The sequence below is a fragment of the Cetorhinus maximus genome, chromosome 26, assembly GCF_964194155.1.
Source record: "Cetorhinus maximus chromosome 26, sCetMax3.hap1.1, whole genome shotgun sequence".
In the NCBI taxonomy this organism is placed as follows: domain Eukaryota; kingdom Metazoa; phylum Chordata; class Chondrichthyes; order Lamniformes; family Cetorhinidae; genus Cetorhinus; species Cetorhinus maximus.
Window position 1 is genome coordinate 31,560,954 of NC_135904.1, and position 18,189 is coordinate 31,579,142.

At 40.3% G+C, this 18,189-nt stretch overlaps 1 protein-coding gene across 2 annotated transcripts in view; it reads left to right on the top strand.

Moving 5' to 3' along the window:
* Positions 1–18,189, top strand: part of efl1 (elongation factor like GTPase 1) — a 299,163-nt gene that overhangs the window by 16,654 nt on the left and 264,320 nt on the right. For both annotated transcript variants that reach the window (XM_078530449.1, XM_078530450.1), the window contains exons 3-7: positions 1,251–1,318; positions 4,289–4,373; positions 5,277–5,410; positions 5,760–5,897; positions 14,062–14,276. In XM_078530449.1, the coding sequence (XP_078386575.1) occupies positions 1,251–1,318; positions 4,289–4,373; positions 5,277–5,410; positions 5,760–5,897; positions 14,062–14,276 (640 nt within the window). The remainder of the gene's footprint in view (positions 1–1,250; positions 1,319–4,288; positions 4,374–5,276; positions 5,411–5,759; positions 5,898–14,061; positions 14,277–18,189) is intronic.

Sequence of the window (18,189 nt, forward strand, 5' to 3'; positions counted from 1 at the left end):
AAACCCTGTGCCCTGAAGGCTGTAACCTTTGGGATTTGGCATTCAATTTACTTAAAATTGTCAGTGTGTAGTTACAATGAGACACCTGATTGAGAACCCCTGCTCTAGATTGTAGGTTTGATTCTTTAGGTTATTGGGCCACAATGTTTGAAGAATTTCATCCAGGTATGGTTGTTAGCGATAAGTGTACCACTAAAATGAACCTTAATTAAAAGAAGTGAATAGCATACAATTTCGGTGGTGAATCCATGTGTTCAATAGCATGTGTCACTTTTCTCATTTTATTGTAGCTTAGCTGTTTATTCTTCCTGCAGTCACTACTAATACTATCTGGTTGTGGAAATAAAATTGTTTTCCTGCTGTGCATTGTAGGTAAATGATATCATTAACTCTGTGCAAAAGTCTTCCTTCCCTCCCAAGTGCCCCACATAAGACAATCAATAAATAGCCAACGTGATTTTGACCGTAAAGGTAGAAATAGAAGTCAAGATAGATTGTGTCCGAAGGATTTCCACAGCCCCTTGGGATATCATTTCTCAAGATTGTCTGTTTCTGCCTCCATGATATCACCCTTCTCACCCATGCATCAGCCCATTATGCTGGTGAAACCCTCAGCTATGCCTTTGTTTACCTCCAGACTCAACTATTCTACTGCTTTCAGAGCCAATATTCCATCTTCTACCTTCCATAAACTGAAGCTCATCCAAAACTCCGCTGGCCGTATCCTAACTTTCACCAATTGCTGATGTATCAGTCCCCGAATACCTTGATTTGAATGTTCTCATCTTCGTGTTCAAATCCTTCTAAGGCCTCTCTCCTCTCTGTCACTGTAATCTCTTACAACCATCTGAGAAATAGGCGTTCTCCCAATTTTAGTGTCTTGTGCATCACCAAATTCCTTTGCCCCCATTGACAACTGTGTCTTTAGCTGTCTAAGCTAACCTATGGAATTAACTCTCTGAACCTCTGCATCTTTCCTTAAGTAAGACTCTCCTTAAAATCTACTTCTTTGATTAAGATTTTGATTGCCTATCCTCATGTCTCCTCCTTTCACTCTGTCATTTTTCAACTTTGTTTGCTAAAGCTCCTGTGAAGTACCTTGGCACATTTTGCACTTTGTTGTCATTTAAATAAGTACTTACTGTAGTTAATGTTCAGAAGCATCTGTGTGTTCAGTTCTAAAATTAATTATTTTATTTTATTTGACATAAGTTTTTGTACCTAACGTGAATTGTATTACATGTTCTCAGGAAAAACCACCTTAGCTGACAGCCTTATTGCTAGCAATGGGATAATTTCGAATCGACTTGCAGGAAAGGTAAGCTGCTAACAAATTAGGCTTATTATGTGCAATTGCTTTGAAATTAATAGAAAATAAAGATATGCTTTCCATGTAGCATTATGTTTTCATGGTATGTGGGCGTCACTGGCAAGGCCAGCATTTGTTGCCCACCCCTAATTTTTCTTTAATTTGTTCCCATTGCCCTTGAGAAATGATGGCTTGCCACATTGCCACAATGACAACCACATTGTTGTGGGTCTGGAGTCACATGTAGGCAGATTCCCTTCCCTAAAGGACATTAGTGAACCAGATGGGTTTTTTTAACGACAGTGCTGTTAGGAGTTCCAGGATTTTGATCCAATGAACGTGAAGGAACAGCGATTATAGTTCCAAGTCAGGCTGGGGTGTGTGGCTTGGAGGGGCACTTGCAGGTGGTGATGTTCCCATACATCTGCTGCCCTTGTCCTTCTAGGTGGTAAAGGTTTGGAAGGTGCTGCCAAAGAAGGGTTGGTGAGTTGCTGCAGTGCATTTTGTAGATGGTACACACTGTAGCCACTGTGTATTGGAGGGACTGAGTGTTTAAGGTGATGGATGGGGTGCCAAAATTACTTTGTCTTGGATGTAGTTGGACTTTTTGAGTATTGTTGGAGCTGCATTCATCCAGGCAAGTGGTGGACACACTTTAGGGAGGCAGGAGGTGATTTATTCACCACAGAATTCCCAGTCTGTGACCTGCTTTCATAGCCACAGTAGTTTTATGGCTGATTGAGTTCAGTTTCTGGTCAATGGTAACCCCCAGGATGGTGATGATAGGGGATTCAACAATGGTGATGTCATTGAATGTCAAGGGGAGATGGTTAGATTCTCTCTTGTTGGAATTGGTCATTGCATGGCACTTGTGTGGCACAATTGTTACTTGCTACTTATCAGCTCAGCCTGAATATTGTCCAGGTCTTGCTGCATATGGACACATACTGCTTCAGTATATGAAGAGTTGCACATAGGACTGAACATTGTGCAAAGCACATTAGCAAACCTCCCCACTTCTGATATAGTGGAGGGAAAGGTCATTGTTGAAACAGCAGCAGATGGTTGGGCCTAGAACACTACCCTGAAACCAAAAACCATAACCATCCACCTTTGTGCTGGGTATGACTCCAACCAGTTGAGAGTTTTCCCCAATTCCCTTTGACCTCAATTTTGCTATGCTCCTTGATGCCACACGCGGTTTAAGTGCTACCTTGATGTCAAAGGAAATCGCTCTCAACTTGCCTCTTGTGTTCAGGTCTTTTGCCCATGGCTATACAGAAGGCAGCAGCTGAATGTCCCTGGCAGAACCCAAACTGAGCATCACTGAGTAGGTGATTGCTGTGTGAGCTGCTTGATTGCACTGTCAACAACACCTTCCATCACTTGGCTGATGATCAAGGTTGGCTGGATTGTATTTGTCCTGCTTTTTCTGCACAGGGCAATTTTTGACATGGTTGTGTAGATGCTAGTATTGTAGCAATATTGAGTGTAGCAATAGAGATTGTAGCAATATTGGGGGGGCCCCGCTGCTCCCTCGCGTGCATGCGCCGGCCCCGAAGAAACTTTGAGCTCAGTGCTATATTCTGGTGAAGGCACTGAATTGGTCAAATGCACCTTACTACAAGGAAGTAACAAAAATTAGGACAACTATCCCTGCCCTGTGCTTGAGCACTTCCTCGTAGCTAGTTCAAAGTAATGTCGGTACATGCCAGGTTGCCTAACCACCCTCACCCAATAAGGACATGGTTGCCTAATCAGTTGGCTGGCAGGGTGAGTTGGGACTAAGGGACTTGGCAAAATCTTTGGGGATTTCTCTTGAAAAAATATGTCGCTATGATTTATTTTGTGAAATATATAGTACTGTGTCATTATTTAAAGAAAGATGTTAATGCGTTGGAAAGCAGTTCAGAGAAGCTTTATTAAACTAATACCTGGATTAGGTGGGTTGTCTTATGAGGAAAGGTTGGACAGGCTAGGCTTGTATCCGCTGGAGTTCAGAAGAGTAAGAGGTGACTTGATTGAAACATATATGACGTTGAGGTGTCTTGACAGGGTTGATGTGGAGATGATGTTTCATCTTGGAGAATCTGGGGGGCCACTTCAAAAATAAGGAGTTACCCATTTAGGACAGGGATGAGAATATTTTTCTCTGGTGTTTGTGAGCCTTCAGAACTCTTTTCCTCAAAAGGCAGTGGAAACAGTCTTTGAATATTTTTAAGGCAAAGCTAGATAGACTTGATAACCAAGGTGGTGAAATATTATCGGGGGTAGGGGGGAACGTGGAGATCAGGTTACAATCAGATCAACCATGATCTCATTGAATGGCAGAGCAGACTCGAAGGGCCGAGTGGCCTATTCCTGCTCCTAATTCTTATATACATATGATTCTATGTTACTTGTATTTTATTATTTGAAGCGGTCTGCAGCTTTTGAAATATGTTTTGCATCATCGTGATGTTTTTAAATCTAGAAGTTGATGTCATGCATTTCTCACAGGCTTTTAGGTTTTTGACTACAGTTATAATCTGTCCTTCCAAGGCTACTGCTGTGTGACTCCTGTGGGGAAGTTGTATAAATATGTCCTGAGGTCAATTAGAGGCTGATTATTGTTTCTGGAAGCTTTTTTTGAATTTGCGGCAGCTTCCCCTTCTCCTTGTTGCAACAAATTCATAAATTATCTTAAAGTCATAAAAATAGTAGGAAATTATATATTTTTTCCCTTTTTGTATACATTTCTGTAAGTTTTTTTTGTTGTGACTTGTTGGTATTCTATTCAAAATGTGATATCTGGAGAGCGATGGACAAACTCAAAACATCCAACTAAGTAGACTTGGCCATGTGTTGTAAAGTAATGATTCATAGAAATTGCAGTGATATCTTGTGGATAGAGTAAACCATCGATTTAAATTGTACATTTATTGTATAAAATGCATTGATGGGACTCGGTGTGTGCTTTCCCTGTATATTTCCTTGTAGTTGCGATACATGGACAGTCGAGAAGATGAGCAGCTCCGAGGAATCACAATGAAATCCAGTTCCATATCATTGCACTTCAGTATGGGTAAGTAATTTCAAAGACTTGCACACCATAGCACCACAGAATTGTACATCACAGGAGGAAGCAATTTGGCCCATTGTGCCTGTGCTGGCTATTTGAAAGATTATTCAATTAGTCGCACTCACCTCGTTTCCCATTGCTCTGCACATTTTTCCTTCTTGAGTATTTATCTACCCTGTACTAATTTTCTTTAAAATGCTCACGATGTTTTGGCATCGCTTGATTTCTAGAGAATCAGTTGGGTCAACGAATTGGAATATGTTGTACTTGTTTTCATGTTTTCACACACTTTCTTTGAAGAGAGTATTGTGAACAGGCACGTTAACGGTCTGACAAGACAATGCCATCAATGATCACGCATCATTAACTCCCAAACCCGATGAAAGTATTTTTCCTATTATTCCATCAAAATGATTCATAATTTTAAAAAAGACTCCATTAAACCCCTTATTGCTCTTCACTGCTTCATGGGAACAGTGCCTTTATCTAAAGTCACTCCTCCTGATATTTTTCCTTTGGACTAATCCTTGAAGTTAAGGTCATTATTGGTTATTACCCTGGGAAAACATGCTGAAAAAAGTACTTATGGTGAGTTCACCTGTTCATCAATACATCCACAAATATGATAACCTGAGGTGATTAGGGCTGAAGAGGAACTCTCGGAAAAAAAAAATCAGATTTGCTAAGAATGAGCGATTGCATTGGTCCTGTCAGTTGTTTTACTGGTGTAATGGATGGTTGGAATCCAGACTTGAGCTGGAAAATTGCAACTTTATACTTAAAAACATGGAAGCTTAAATAAGATTAATGGATGCTGAGTTGTAGCCTGAATTTGATCAGTAAAAATGGCCTGTGACTCTTGTTATTTGTTGACATTTTGATCATCTTAAATTGCTTGTTTCACAGATAATCAAGAATACCTCATCAATATGATAGATTCTCCTGGCCATGTGGATTTTTCCTCTGAAGTATCAACTGCTGTACGCGTGTGTGATGGTGCTGTTGTAGTGGTCGATGTTGTTGAAGGTGTTTGTCCTCAGGTAACCAAAAGGAACAAGTAAATCTTGACCCTTGGCAACTTCAAATTTACAGTAAATAGGTATTGGGGTGTCAGTGCCTTCAATGCGGATGAAATTTGGCTAGGGACATTTCTTAACATGGTAGTACATGGTAGTGTCAAATATTTTATTTGCCCAATTTAGTTCCTCATTTCACAGGCACTATTAAATGTTAACCTTTTAGCAGATTTTGCAGCTAAATAGCTTAACAAGAATGCATCACCATGATTTTAATGATGAAATAGCAATAATTTAATTTTGCTATACCGACAATGCTGCATTAATTCTTCTCAGATGGAAATCAACAGAACTGTTGCTGTTTCATTTTCAGACACAGGCAGTGTTACGCCAGGCCTGGTTGGAAAACATTCGTCCAGTTTTAGTGATTAACAAAATAGACCGACTGATAATTGAGCTGAAGCTGACTCCACTTGAAGCCTATATTCACTTACAGAAGATTCTAGAGCAGGTAAAAAAAAAGTCGCTGATAATATCTTATTGAAAATCTATTTTTCGCAATTTGTATTTCTATTCCCAGCAATAATTCACTTTATTCTTCATCCTTCTTATAGTTTTCTGTATGCTCTTACTGCACTGGGACCCAAATAAATAATTTGCATTGTGTTAATGTATTTCAAACAAAACTTAAAGGAATTTCAAAAGAATTGGTTCCAAAAATATGCTTCAAATAAGATATTTATTGCGGTTGAAGATGAAAGCTCCTGGGCGCCTGGAGTTCACTACCTAAATTGGTGGTTGAAGCTGAAACGCTCAACTCATTTAAAAGGTACCTGGATCTGCATTTGAAGTGCTGTAACCTGCAAGGTTTACGAACCAGGAGCTGGAAAGTGGGATTAAAATGAGCGGCTAGTTTCTTTTTTCTCTTTTTGGTCGGCGCAGACTTGATGGGCTGAATGGCCTCTTTCTGCACAGTAACTTTTCTAAGGTTCTCCTGCCTCCCTTTTTTATAAACTTTTATTTAGTGTATCACTGAAAACTTCTCATTGCTGACATCTGAAAAGACTTCAGGATTACCTGTGTGTTTCTGTTGTCCAGACTAAGAGAAAGGGTGAGAGCACTCGGTGGAGGGGAGTTTGAGGTCCAGGGCATTTGTCATTGTAATTGGGTTGAAGAACTTCAGTATTGAGGCATATGATGGATTCTTGGGTTTGGGACCATTCTTATCTATCCAGTAGTAGCCAGAGAATCACTTGTAGTGGCTTTTCTTCCTGCACCCATACTATGGTGTCCCCCAAGTTTGGCTCCCTCCTATTTCTTATCTACTTGCTGCCTCTTGACAACATTGTCCGAAGACACAGCATCAGTTTCTACATGTACGCTGATGGCACCTCACCATCACCGCTCTGAAACCCTCCACTGTCTCTAAATTGTAAGACCACTTGTCTGATGTCCAGTGTTAAATGAGCAGAAATTTTCTTCAACTGAATACTGGGAAGACCATTACTTTCGGTCCCTGTCACAAACTTTTTCTCTAGTCACTGATTCCACCCCTCTCCCTGGCAAAAGCTGAGGCTGAACCAGCCTGTTGGCATCCTTGATGTGGTATTTTTCACCCTGAGATGAGCATCTAACCACACATCTGTCCCATCACGAAGACCACCTATTTCCACCTTAAAAGCCTCACCTGATGCTGCGGCTGCCTCAGCTCATCTGCTGCTGAAAACTTCATCCATGTCATCGTTACTCCTGGACTTGATTATTCCTGTGTGTTACTAGCTGGTCTCCCACATTTGGCTCTCTGTAAACTTGATGTCATCCAAAACTCTGCTGTCCGTGTTCCAACATACGTCAAGTCCCATAACCCCATCGGCCCTGTGCACACTGACATGCATTGGCTCCCAGTTAAGAAACGCCTCGATTTTAACATTCACATCATTGTTTTCCAATCTACCCAGAGCCTGGCCCCTCCCTATCTTTAATTCTCATCTAGCCCTCCAAGATATCTGCCTGCTCCAATTCTGGCCTTTTGATGATCCAGTGCCTTTAGCTGTTAAGGCCTGAAACTCTGGAATTCATGTCCTAAACCTCTCTGCCTTTTTTCTTACTTTAAGATGCTTCTTAAAACCTGCCTCTTTAATCAAGTCAGCCCAACATTTCCTCCTTTGACTCGGCCTGTGAAGTGCCTTGGAATGTTTGATTGCATTAAAGGAGATATATAAATATGTTTGTTTGTCTTTGGACCTGGAAATTGGAGTTATTTGGGAAATGTCGGGAGGCCTTGAGATATGCCTGGGATGGAGATTGTGGAGCAGGCCGGGGGGAGGGATCTGTGTGCACTTGGCACAGGGCATTGGAATCCTGAGGTGGGGGAGGAGCATGAGTACCATGCAGGGTGGAGAATCAATGCACTAATGGGGTCATGTACCTTTTAGTGACTGGGAGGGGTAGCAGCGCCTGTGGGCGGGTCAGACCAGATTCTATCAGTGAAGAACAAAGCAATGTCTGAAATGGCTGAACTTGGTGCCAGCTCAGGTGCCAGCCTGGAATATAACACAAATTGCAGCCTGCCATGGCTCTGCTATATAGGCTGGGCAGATTGGGAGCCTTAACCGCTAGCTTTCCTGCTCAGAGAATGGCACAGAGTGAATGGGCCACAAGCTCACCCTGTTGGGCTCAGTATCATGTATTGGCAGCATTTGCTTACCATATGTTGGGCTCAAAGAAAAAAGAGGATTAGGGGCTTCTGAGAGAGGGGCAGGCCTGTTGGTGGAAGCTCTGTCCAGCTGGTTTCCAGATTGGATCAACAACTAACAGTAAGAAATAAGAATAGTAGGAAACCAACAGAACTGTGGGATTTGAACGCTGTGGAAGCGAAGTGGCTAAAATATTTAAAATCGAGGAACAGGGAGCTGTCATGACAGCAACAAAACATTGTTTTAGGCATTGATTCATTTATTTTGAGATTATTCATTGGTTTTTTTTGTGAGTAGGATTTATTTTGAAACAAATATTCAAATGCAGCCTGTTGAAATGATTTCTGATTGATTGGTTTCATCTCCTCAACAGATAATCTAAGTAAATGACTTAGATATAAGTGAACTATAAGGGGAAGCTAGATAAACGCATGAGCAAGAAAGGAGTAGAAGGATATGGGGATTGAGCTAGGTGAAGTGAGTGGGAGGAGGATCGTGTGGAACATTAGAAATTGCATAAAGCAGTTGTGCTGAAAGACCTATTTCTGTACTGTAATTGATGTAATTGTAGATTAATTGTATTTATTCCAAAGTTCTGAGACACATTAAGGAGATTTGTGGGGCAGTAACAAATGTGAGGGAATCAGTGGACATTGAGAGAATGCCATTAGATTAGAAACAAATGAATGCGGTGCCCATATAAAAAAAATTGGAGACAAAACAGACAGAAGTCACTGCTGGCTCATGAGTCTTACTTCCATTATGGGTAAAATACTGGAATTGATTACCTTTTCAGTAAATTTAATCTTTAGAATAATAACCTCATTTTGTGTCAAAGTTTGTTTGATGATGCCCCATGAAGTGCCTTGGAATGTTTTACTGTGTTAAAGGTGCTACATAAAAGGCAGCCCGTATGCATTCAGAAAGGGAAGATCCTACATAAACAACCTCCCCAAGGAAGTGAGAATACAAATGAATTGTCGAAAGCCCTTCAATGTTGTGTACTTGGGCTTCCAAAAGACACCTAACCAAAATCTCCCATAAAAGGCTATTACTTAAACTCAAATCTGCAGCAGGTTCTGGATAAACTCTGGGAATGGTTGAAAAAAATTGGCTGTGGAATAGAAAGCAGAGCATTTGTTAGAGGAGGTATCTCGGGATTGGTGTTGAGACAACTACTGTTTCTAATTTTCATAAATGACTTTGATTCAGCAACTTAATGCAAAATGGTCAAATTTGCAAATGACACCAAACTAGGAGCAGATGTGGAATCTAAGGAGGCAGCTCACAGTTTGAGTGAATTACATAAAATAAGTGATCGCAGCATTAGTAGATGAAACTTAATATAAACAAGTATAGAATATGCACATTGGAAGAAAAAAATAGCACAAAAAAAACCTTTTGAATAGATTGTAATTGGTAAGATGAAGGAAAAAGAGGAGTGAATCTTTAGCTTTGTGCTAGCAGCTGTGCCTCTGAGTCAGAGTGTGTAGGGTTTGAGCCCCATGCCAGACAGTTCTAGTAAATGGAGACGAGAATATATCACCAGCTGGAAGTTCCCCTCCAAGCCACACACCATCCTAACTTGGAAATATATCACGGTCCCTTCACTGTCGCTGGGTCAAAATGCTGGAACTCCCTCCCTGACAGCACTATGGGTATACCTGCACCACATGGACTGCAGTAGCTCAAGAAGGCAGCTCACCATCACATTCTGAAGGAAAATTAGGGATGGGCCATAAATGCTGGTCTAGCCAGCGACAGCCACATCCCGTGAACGAATATAAAAAAAAAAATCTAAAGACTGGGATGATATTTTGTGAGGTATTTGTAATCAGATGGAGTGACCATTGACTCAGTGGTATTCCTGCCAGTGAGTCAGAGGGGTTGTGTTTGAGCATCATACCAGACATCTCCAGCAGGTGGGGTGCCCAATCTAATACTGGGTTGATATCTAGTGTGCGTGCTACAGTGCAATGTGTGTGGATGGTGTCTCCCTATCGTAAAAAGGAGGGTGGGGCTCTTTTGTGGTGGTTGCAGCTCACCTAAGAGAAGATATAAAATGTGAGGAAGGCAGCAGTAATCCACCTCAGCTGCTTTTCCCCTAGTAATTGGCTCAAGAATTTCACAGATTTTCGGGCAGAATCCTATAGATTGAGCGTAGGGCACGAGACCTTGGAATCTTAGACTCAATGTGACCAACCAGCAATCAACAAAACCAGTAGGGTATGGAACAACAGTGGAATACAGAGAAACTTGCTGGTATTCTACTCCTTGGCTAGTGTGTTTTGAATACTGTGACCAATTCTACTTAGCGAGATAAACAAGCATCAGAAAAAATGCAGCAAAGAGCCAAGAGGCGTGGATGTCAAAGATATGAGTGATGAGGAAATCTGGAGGTACTCGGACTTTTCAACTGGAAGGGAGTCCTTTGAGAGAAAACTTTAAAAACAATCCGCACGTTTATTTGGCGCCTTTCCCATCCTTAGCATGTGTTAAAACACTTCACAGCCAATTAATTACTTTTGAATTGCTTTTGAACTTGCTCTGTAGGGAGGTGCGACAGCCAAATTGTGTACAGCAAGTTCCCACAAATAATACTGAGACGAACGACTACTTAATCTGTTTTTGGTAGCATTAGTTAAGGGATATGTGTTGGTCAGCAGATGTAAAAAGTATAGAATTTTTAAGAAAATGGAAAGGTTAAATCTGTAATACTATTGCAACTTGATTTAAAATTGTAAGACAAGGAGGCACAGATTGAAATTGGTAAAGGACAAAATTACCACCCACATCAGCAATTTCTTCACGAAGAATGATCAACATGTGAAATAGTCTTCCAGGGAGAGCTGTGGAAACAAAAACCCTGCAGTCATTTGAGAAAAAATTGGATGCTGTATTGGGAGAGTGTGGTTTTGGGTGTTTGTGGAGGGATAAATTAATATGGGCTGAATGACCTTCCTTAGCTCCAATTATCTAGTGATCTTGTGAATTTATGTGAATGAAAACACATTTAAAACAATTTGCATACGTTTGTATTTTACAGACAAGAGCCAGAGGCACAACTTCAATTATATAGCTGCTGAAATAATAATGAAAACAGCAGCTGTCATTTGGTAGTATTTGTGGACTGAATCAAAACTTGGAAGTTAAAGAGATAGAACTGGGAAAGCAAAGGATTGGGAGAATGATTGAGAAATAAAAGGAGAAATAAGAAGAAAACTAAAATTGAAGCTGAAGTTAAGGGAGTGAGAAGAGTACAGCAAAATTAAAGGGGAATGTGCTGACAAACTTTTTAAAGAAGCCAAAGTGGGGAGTAAAAAGCTGAGAATAAAAAGAATGAACAGAGGAAGGAAGGCTGTAATGTTGTTTTGCCACTGCAGGGAAAAGGCACAAATGGAAGCTCTAGGTGAACATGCCTGTGAATTGGTTTTATTTCAACTTATTTTCATCATCGAACATCCATAAAATTCTAGTAATTGGCACTTGCTTGTGGACTCAACTGTCTAAGTCGTATGGAGCAAGTGGTTCTGCAGCACGCACATTAATTAGATTGAACACAGTCTTGAAAACGAAAACCACCTGCTGTATAATATATTTATTTCTCTGCTCGTTCTAAGTGATGAAAGAAGCATTAAAAAAAATATTTCAACAGGTGGCTTACAGATGACAACAAAATTAGAATTGTGCAGTTTGCCTGACCACCTTTGACCCATGCAGGATATGAACTTTTACACAACCCAGTATGAATTTGTTGATTATTTGGCATTGGTGCCCTGTGGGGTTATGGAACTGATTCAGCACTCAGCAACGTGTTGCATTCAGCAGAAAAATAATGTTGAATCTTGGGAAGCTAACTGGTTTGGCCAAGAAATTCATTTATAATATGATCTAAAAAAACAGAAAAAAATGTTGGTTTCAAACACTATTTAATCATTAATTCAGCAATTCGGCCTTGCCAATCTGTACTTTTACAACAAAAGAGATTAAATTGCTAAAATGTATTGCTGTGTTTTGTACTTAGTGTAATTTGACCACAGATTGACTTCATTTTATCTCAGAGTTGGACAACACCAGGGCATTTTGCACTTGGATCATAAATTCTATTCGGTGGGAATAAATGAACAGTTGCATGCTACACTGGAATTCTATTTGTTCTAGATTTATGGTTACCTGTGGATAGTCGTCTACCTGTCTATCTAAAATAAAGGAATAATTTGCATCTGAATAACAATTATCTCATTCCTAGGATGTCCTTTAGTGTTCCACAACTGATGATTTTTTTTGTAATGCAGTTATTGTTGTTATTTAGGCAAATGGAGCAGCCAGTTTCCACAGAGCCTCACAAACAGAAAATTAATGAGTGACTGGTAATCTGTTGTTAGTAGTGTTGGCCAGGACATTGGGTGAACTCCTGCTCTTGTTTGAATAAGGCCATGGAAACAGTTATCTCCATTTGAGTTGGCAGAGTTAGTTTGATGTTTCATCTGAAGGATGGCACTTCTAACAATGCAGCACTCCCTCAGTGAAGTATCAGCCTAGATTGTATTCCTGTCTGTAGTGGGGCGTGGACTGTGACCTGACTGCCTATCTATCATCTAATGGGTGCCCATAGTGCATGGGAAAAATGAACCATTGCTATTATTTCTGCTTGGGTCAGACATCACTGTTTTTAACCATATTGTTCCTTCAAATGTAGAAAACTACAACTCACGTAAATCAGTAAAATAGTAGATGTTTTTCCCAAAGTTACAGTAGTAGCCATCTTGAGTCACAATGCCAGTCAAATCGTTTAAATAGTTTTCTGATTTCTTTGATGGCCATATTGTTTGCTAATCAACCAACTGTTTACACCCAAATTACATTTGCTTTCCAGCCTAATTGAACTCTCCCCTTGAGTGCTCCCACTCTGGTTCCACCCTCACCATCGAGCCTAATTCAATGACGTCTTGGTTCATTTCCTCCCCAGCCCGGACTCCAAGCTTTAGCTTCCATTCTACCTGTCTATTCAGCACTTCACTTAGCTCCTGGCTGGCATCCAAGAACTGTGTAATGGGAGTTTGCCAGGAGAGTTGCTATCAGTTTGGAACAGCTTCTTTTGATTTGCAGCATAAATAGGCTAACTGGAGGTCTAAAGTGGAGTTGAATTCAAAGAAAAGGCTGCTGATTTTATGGAAGAAATGAAGAAAAAAGTTGAAATAGTTGCGCAAGGATAGAATTTTTTCCCTAAAATTTACTTCTTATGAAGATACTCAGATTGATAAATGAGCTGGCTGTTTGGGGGAGAATGACTGAGAAACCCTTGTTTAATCTAGCAGTCTACTTCACTGATGAAAGTCCAAATTAACTGACTCGGGAAATGGGTGCTTTCAGGATGGAGCAACAGAAAAGTTAAGAGAATGAAAAGGCCAAGTTTGTTTATGTATATAATACATCACTATGCTTTTCTGCATAGGATATTAGAGAATTTTGGTAATTGATAATACTGTTAAAGTTTAGAATGACTGTTTTTGGATGCTTTTCCTGCACTTTTCCATGGGGGATAATGACAAGTGTGTAGCTCAATAAATGTCAGGCTGTTACTTTGTAGATAGTTTTCAATTAAACATCTTCCATTTAAAGCTATCTTTTTTGACACGGGGGAAAGCACATACGAAAATGTTGTCATGATGTGAAGGTCAAAGGGGAATCTGGAAAATGTGATGTGGCCAGGGCGGAGGCTTGACCTAACAGGGTGCCCACCCCAATCTTCTCTCAGTGCCTGGGAACAGGAACAATGAGGAGCACAACTGAATATGTAAATTCATGATCCTGCGCTAGCCGTTTGATCACAATAATATTGAAAGCCCAAGAATAATAGCAGTGACATCTGAACTATTGTCACACATCCTTTATTTTGTCTCTAAAATGTATTGCTGGGAGTGGGGAAGCAATAAATTTGACGTTTATTTTATTGTATAATGATATGTGAACTTTTAGGTGAATGCTGTGACTGGGAGTCTGTTTACGTCAAAAGTATTGGAAGATAGAGCGGAGATGGAAGTCAAGGAAAAGCCGAGTCCAGACTCCAAGAGCAATGAACACTTTTATGACTGGAGTGCTGGCCTGGAAGAAACAGATGATTCGCATCTTTACTTTGCCCCTGAACAGGGAAATGTTGTTTTTGGAAGTGCTATCGACGGCTGGGGTTTCAGGTATGGAAGTCTTTTAAAATGCATCTTTCTAGAAGCATAGAAACTCTCGACTAGAAAAAAGGGGGTGCGAAATTCTGTGGGATTACACAGCAGACTTCCTGCTATAATCAGACAGAAAAACTGTGTGAATGACCATCTAGTTTATCTTCCTGCTGCCCTAACTGTTGTGACAAGTTGCTTGTCTAGCTTCAATATTGAAAAGGTCCAGTCTAAACGTCTCAACAATCCCTTGGTAAACTTTTTTTTTTAAAAATCACCCTCTTAATGAAGTAATACTTCTTGTGTCATTAAATTATCTTTGAAAATACACTCTAAAAAATTAGTATTTTTCTCTGCCCTATTTTAACAGTACATATGTATATGCATGTACATTGTACATCCTTATTATTCTTCTTTGCTTATACAAATAACATTCGCTTAAATGAGAAGGGAAGACAGGAACCACTGGGAAATGGTGCCCTAAGAGATTGGTATCGTGGTGCTGCACTGGTCTTTAATTAAACCCCATACAAACAGGAAAAGCAGCCCAACCATGACTAACAAAAGAAATTAAGGATAGTATGAGATCCAAAGAGGAATCATATAAACTTGCTAGAAAAAGTAGCAAACCCAAGGATTGGGAGCAGTTTAGAATTCAGCAAAGGACGGGAAAAAGATTGATCCAGAAGGGAAAAATAGGGTATGAGAGTAAACTTGCAAGGAACATAAAAGCGGACCGTAAAAGCTTTTATAAGAATGTAAAAAGAGAAAGGTTAGTGAAGACAAATGTAGGACTCTTACAGTCCAAATGGAATAATTTATAATGGAGAACAAGGAAATTGCAGAGCAATTAAACAGGTACTTTAATTCTATCTTCATGGAGGAAGACACAAATAACTTCCCAGAAATGCTAAAGAACCAAGGGTCTGGTGAGAAGGAGAAATTGAAGGAAATTAGTATTACTAAATCAATAGTGCTGGAGAAATTAATGGGACTGAAGGCCGATAAATCCCCAGGGCCTGATAATCCATATCCCAGGGTACTAAAGGAAGGGGCCATGGAAATAGTGGATGCATTGGTTGTCATCTTCCAAAATTCTGTAGATTCTGGAACAGCCCCAACAGATTGGAGGGTGGCAAACGTAACCCCCACTATTTTAAAAAAGGGAGGGAGGAAGAAACAGTGAACTACGGACCGGTTAGCCGAGCATCAGTAGTAGGGAAAATGCTAGAGTCTATTATGAAGGATGTGATAATAGGACACTTAGAAAATATCAATGGGATTAGACAAAGCCAACCTGGATTTATGAAAGGGGAAATCATGTTTGACAAACCTACTGTAGTTTTTTGAGGACGTAACTAGTAGAATAGATAAGGGAGAAACAGTGGATGTGGTGTATTTGGAATTTCAGAAAGCTTTTGATTAAGTCCCACATAAGAGGTTAGTGTGTAAAATTAAAGCACATGAGATTGGGGGTAATACATTGGCATGGATTGAGAATTGTTTGCAGACTGGAAGCATTAGGAATAAATGGGTCTTTTTTGGAGTGGCAGGTGGTGACTAGTGGGGTACCGCAGGGATCAGTGCTTGGGCCCCAGCTATTCACAATATATATTAATGATTTGGATGAGGAAACCAAATGTAATAGTTCCAAGTTTGCTGACCACACAAAACTAGATGGGAATGTGAGTGATGAGGAGGGTGTAAAGAGGCTTCAAGGCAGATGCAGTATAACGTGGATAAGTGTGAAGTTATCCACTTTGGTTGGTAAAACAGAGTGGCAGAGTATTATTTAAATGGTGATAGATTGGGAAATGTTGATATACAAAGGAACCTGGGTGTCCTTGTACACAAGTCACTGAAATCAAGCATGCAGGTGCAGCGAGCAGTTAGGAAGGCAAATGGTATGTTGACCTTCATTGTGAGAGGATTTGAGTACAGGTGCAATGATTTCTTTGTGCAGCTGTACAGGGCCTTGGTAAGGCCACACCTGGAGTATTGTGTGCAGTTTTGATGATCTTACCTAAGAAGGGATATACTTGCCGTATAGGGAGTGCAGCGAAGGTTCTCCAGACTGATTCCTGGGATGGCAGGATTGTCGTATGAGGAGAGATTGGTCAACTAGGCCTGTATTCACTGGAGTTTAGAAGAATGAGAGGGGATCTCATTAAAGCGTATAAAACTCTGGCAGAGCTGGACAGACTGGATGCAGGGATGATGTTTCCCCTGGATGGGGCGGGGGGGGGTCTAGAACAAGGGGTCACAGTCTCAGTGTACAGGGTAGGCCATTTAGGACTGAGATGAGGAGAAGTTTCTTCACTCAGAGGGTGGTGAACCTGAGGAATTCTCTACCACAGAGGGCTGTGGCGGCCAACTCACTGAATGTATTTAAGAAGGAATTAGATTTGTAGACACTAAAGACGTTAAGGGGTATGGGGAGAGCATGGGTGTATGGCATTGAGATAGAGGATCAGCCATGATCATATTGAATGGCAGAGCAGGCTCGAGGGGCTGAATGGCCTACTCCTCCTAGTTTCTATTGTTTAGAAGTCCTTGTTTTGAAAATGTCGCTCAGTTCTTTCCTGTTTCAATGCAGCAAAAAAAAAAGTTTCTCTTTGTAGTTTGGACTTTACATGTTTATAATTTTTAGTCATGCTTTTGTACTCTTCGGGTACTTTTGCAGGAATGATTAATTGTTTCACTTAATAATGGTGACTGTGCTTCAAAAAACAAATGTGTTCAATGTCAAGTTCTTTGTGGTGCCTGGGGATATGATAAGGCACTTTATAAATGTGACTTTCTTGCTTTCCTTTCTTTATTCAACAGCCAAGATCCTATGGTATTGTACTTAACTTGCTTTACTGTCGGTGAATTCAGCTGATAAATGCAGAAAATTTGCTTCGAATTTGACGTGCAGAGGCTTTAGAACTGGAATGGTGCTGGGCAGGGAAGGATTAAATATACATATTAAATTGTATTTTTACAATGAACCTGGAAATAATTGAGCCATGTCAAAATTCAAAACTTGTGCTTGAACTTTGTGAATTGGAGATGTAAATTTAAGTATTAATCGTGCATGATATAACTGATTTGAATAATTCTGGAGCATCAGCTGTGCAGCTGTCTGGAATTATTTGTGATAAAGTGCTTGCAGCTGGCCTAATTAACTTTACCAATCAATTTTAATCTGTTAGGTCAATAGTTTGCTATGTTTCTTTGATTACACAAGTGTTTTTGTAATGAGTCAGTACATGTATATTCAAATTTCAATAAAATCATCACTTTTCGGTAGCAAGAATGATCTGTCACTTTCCAAAAGGGAGTGCTGAGAAAGGTAGTATCAAGGAATATAATGTTCATTAGTTTTTGAGGCGGAGAGAGAGTCAAATTAATTGGAAATAATGCACCTTGTGAAATAGAGGCAGTTGTTGTATTTGGCTGCTATGTATCAGCCCCAGCTCAGTGGTAGCACCTCGGGTCAGATGGTTGTGGTTTTGAACCCCACTCCAGGTGACACTCCAATGCAGTACTGAAGTAGTGCTGCATTGTCAGGGTTGCTGCCTTTTTGCTGAGGCATTAAACCAACAGTGCTCTCAGCTGGATGACAAATAAGCTATCGCGTTATTCAAAGAAGAGCAGAGAAGTTCTCTGTGTCCTGGCCAACACCTATTCGTCAACTAACATCACTTGGGGGAAAAAATTATCTGGTCATTGATCTCATTGTTGTTTGTGGGACTTTGTTGAGCACAAATTGCTTGCTGTGTTTCATGTTATGCAACAGTTATTGTTTCAGAAGTACTTAATTGGCCATGAAGTGCTTTGGGACGTCCTGAGGTGTGAGAGTTGCCGTATAAAAGCACGTTTCTTTCTTTCTGAGAGTTAGGAAAGATGAAATTGTCACATGAAACCCCAAACTGGTGAACTTGAATTGTAC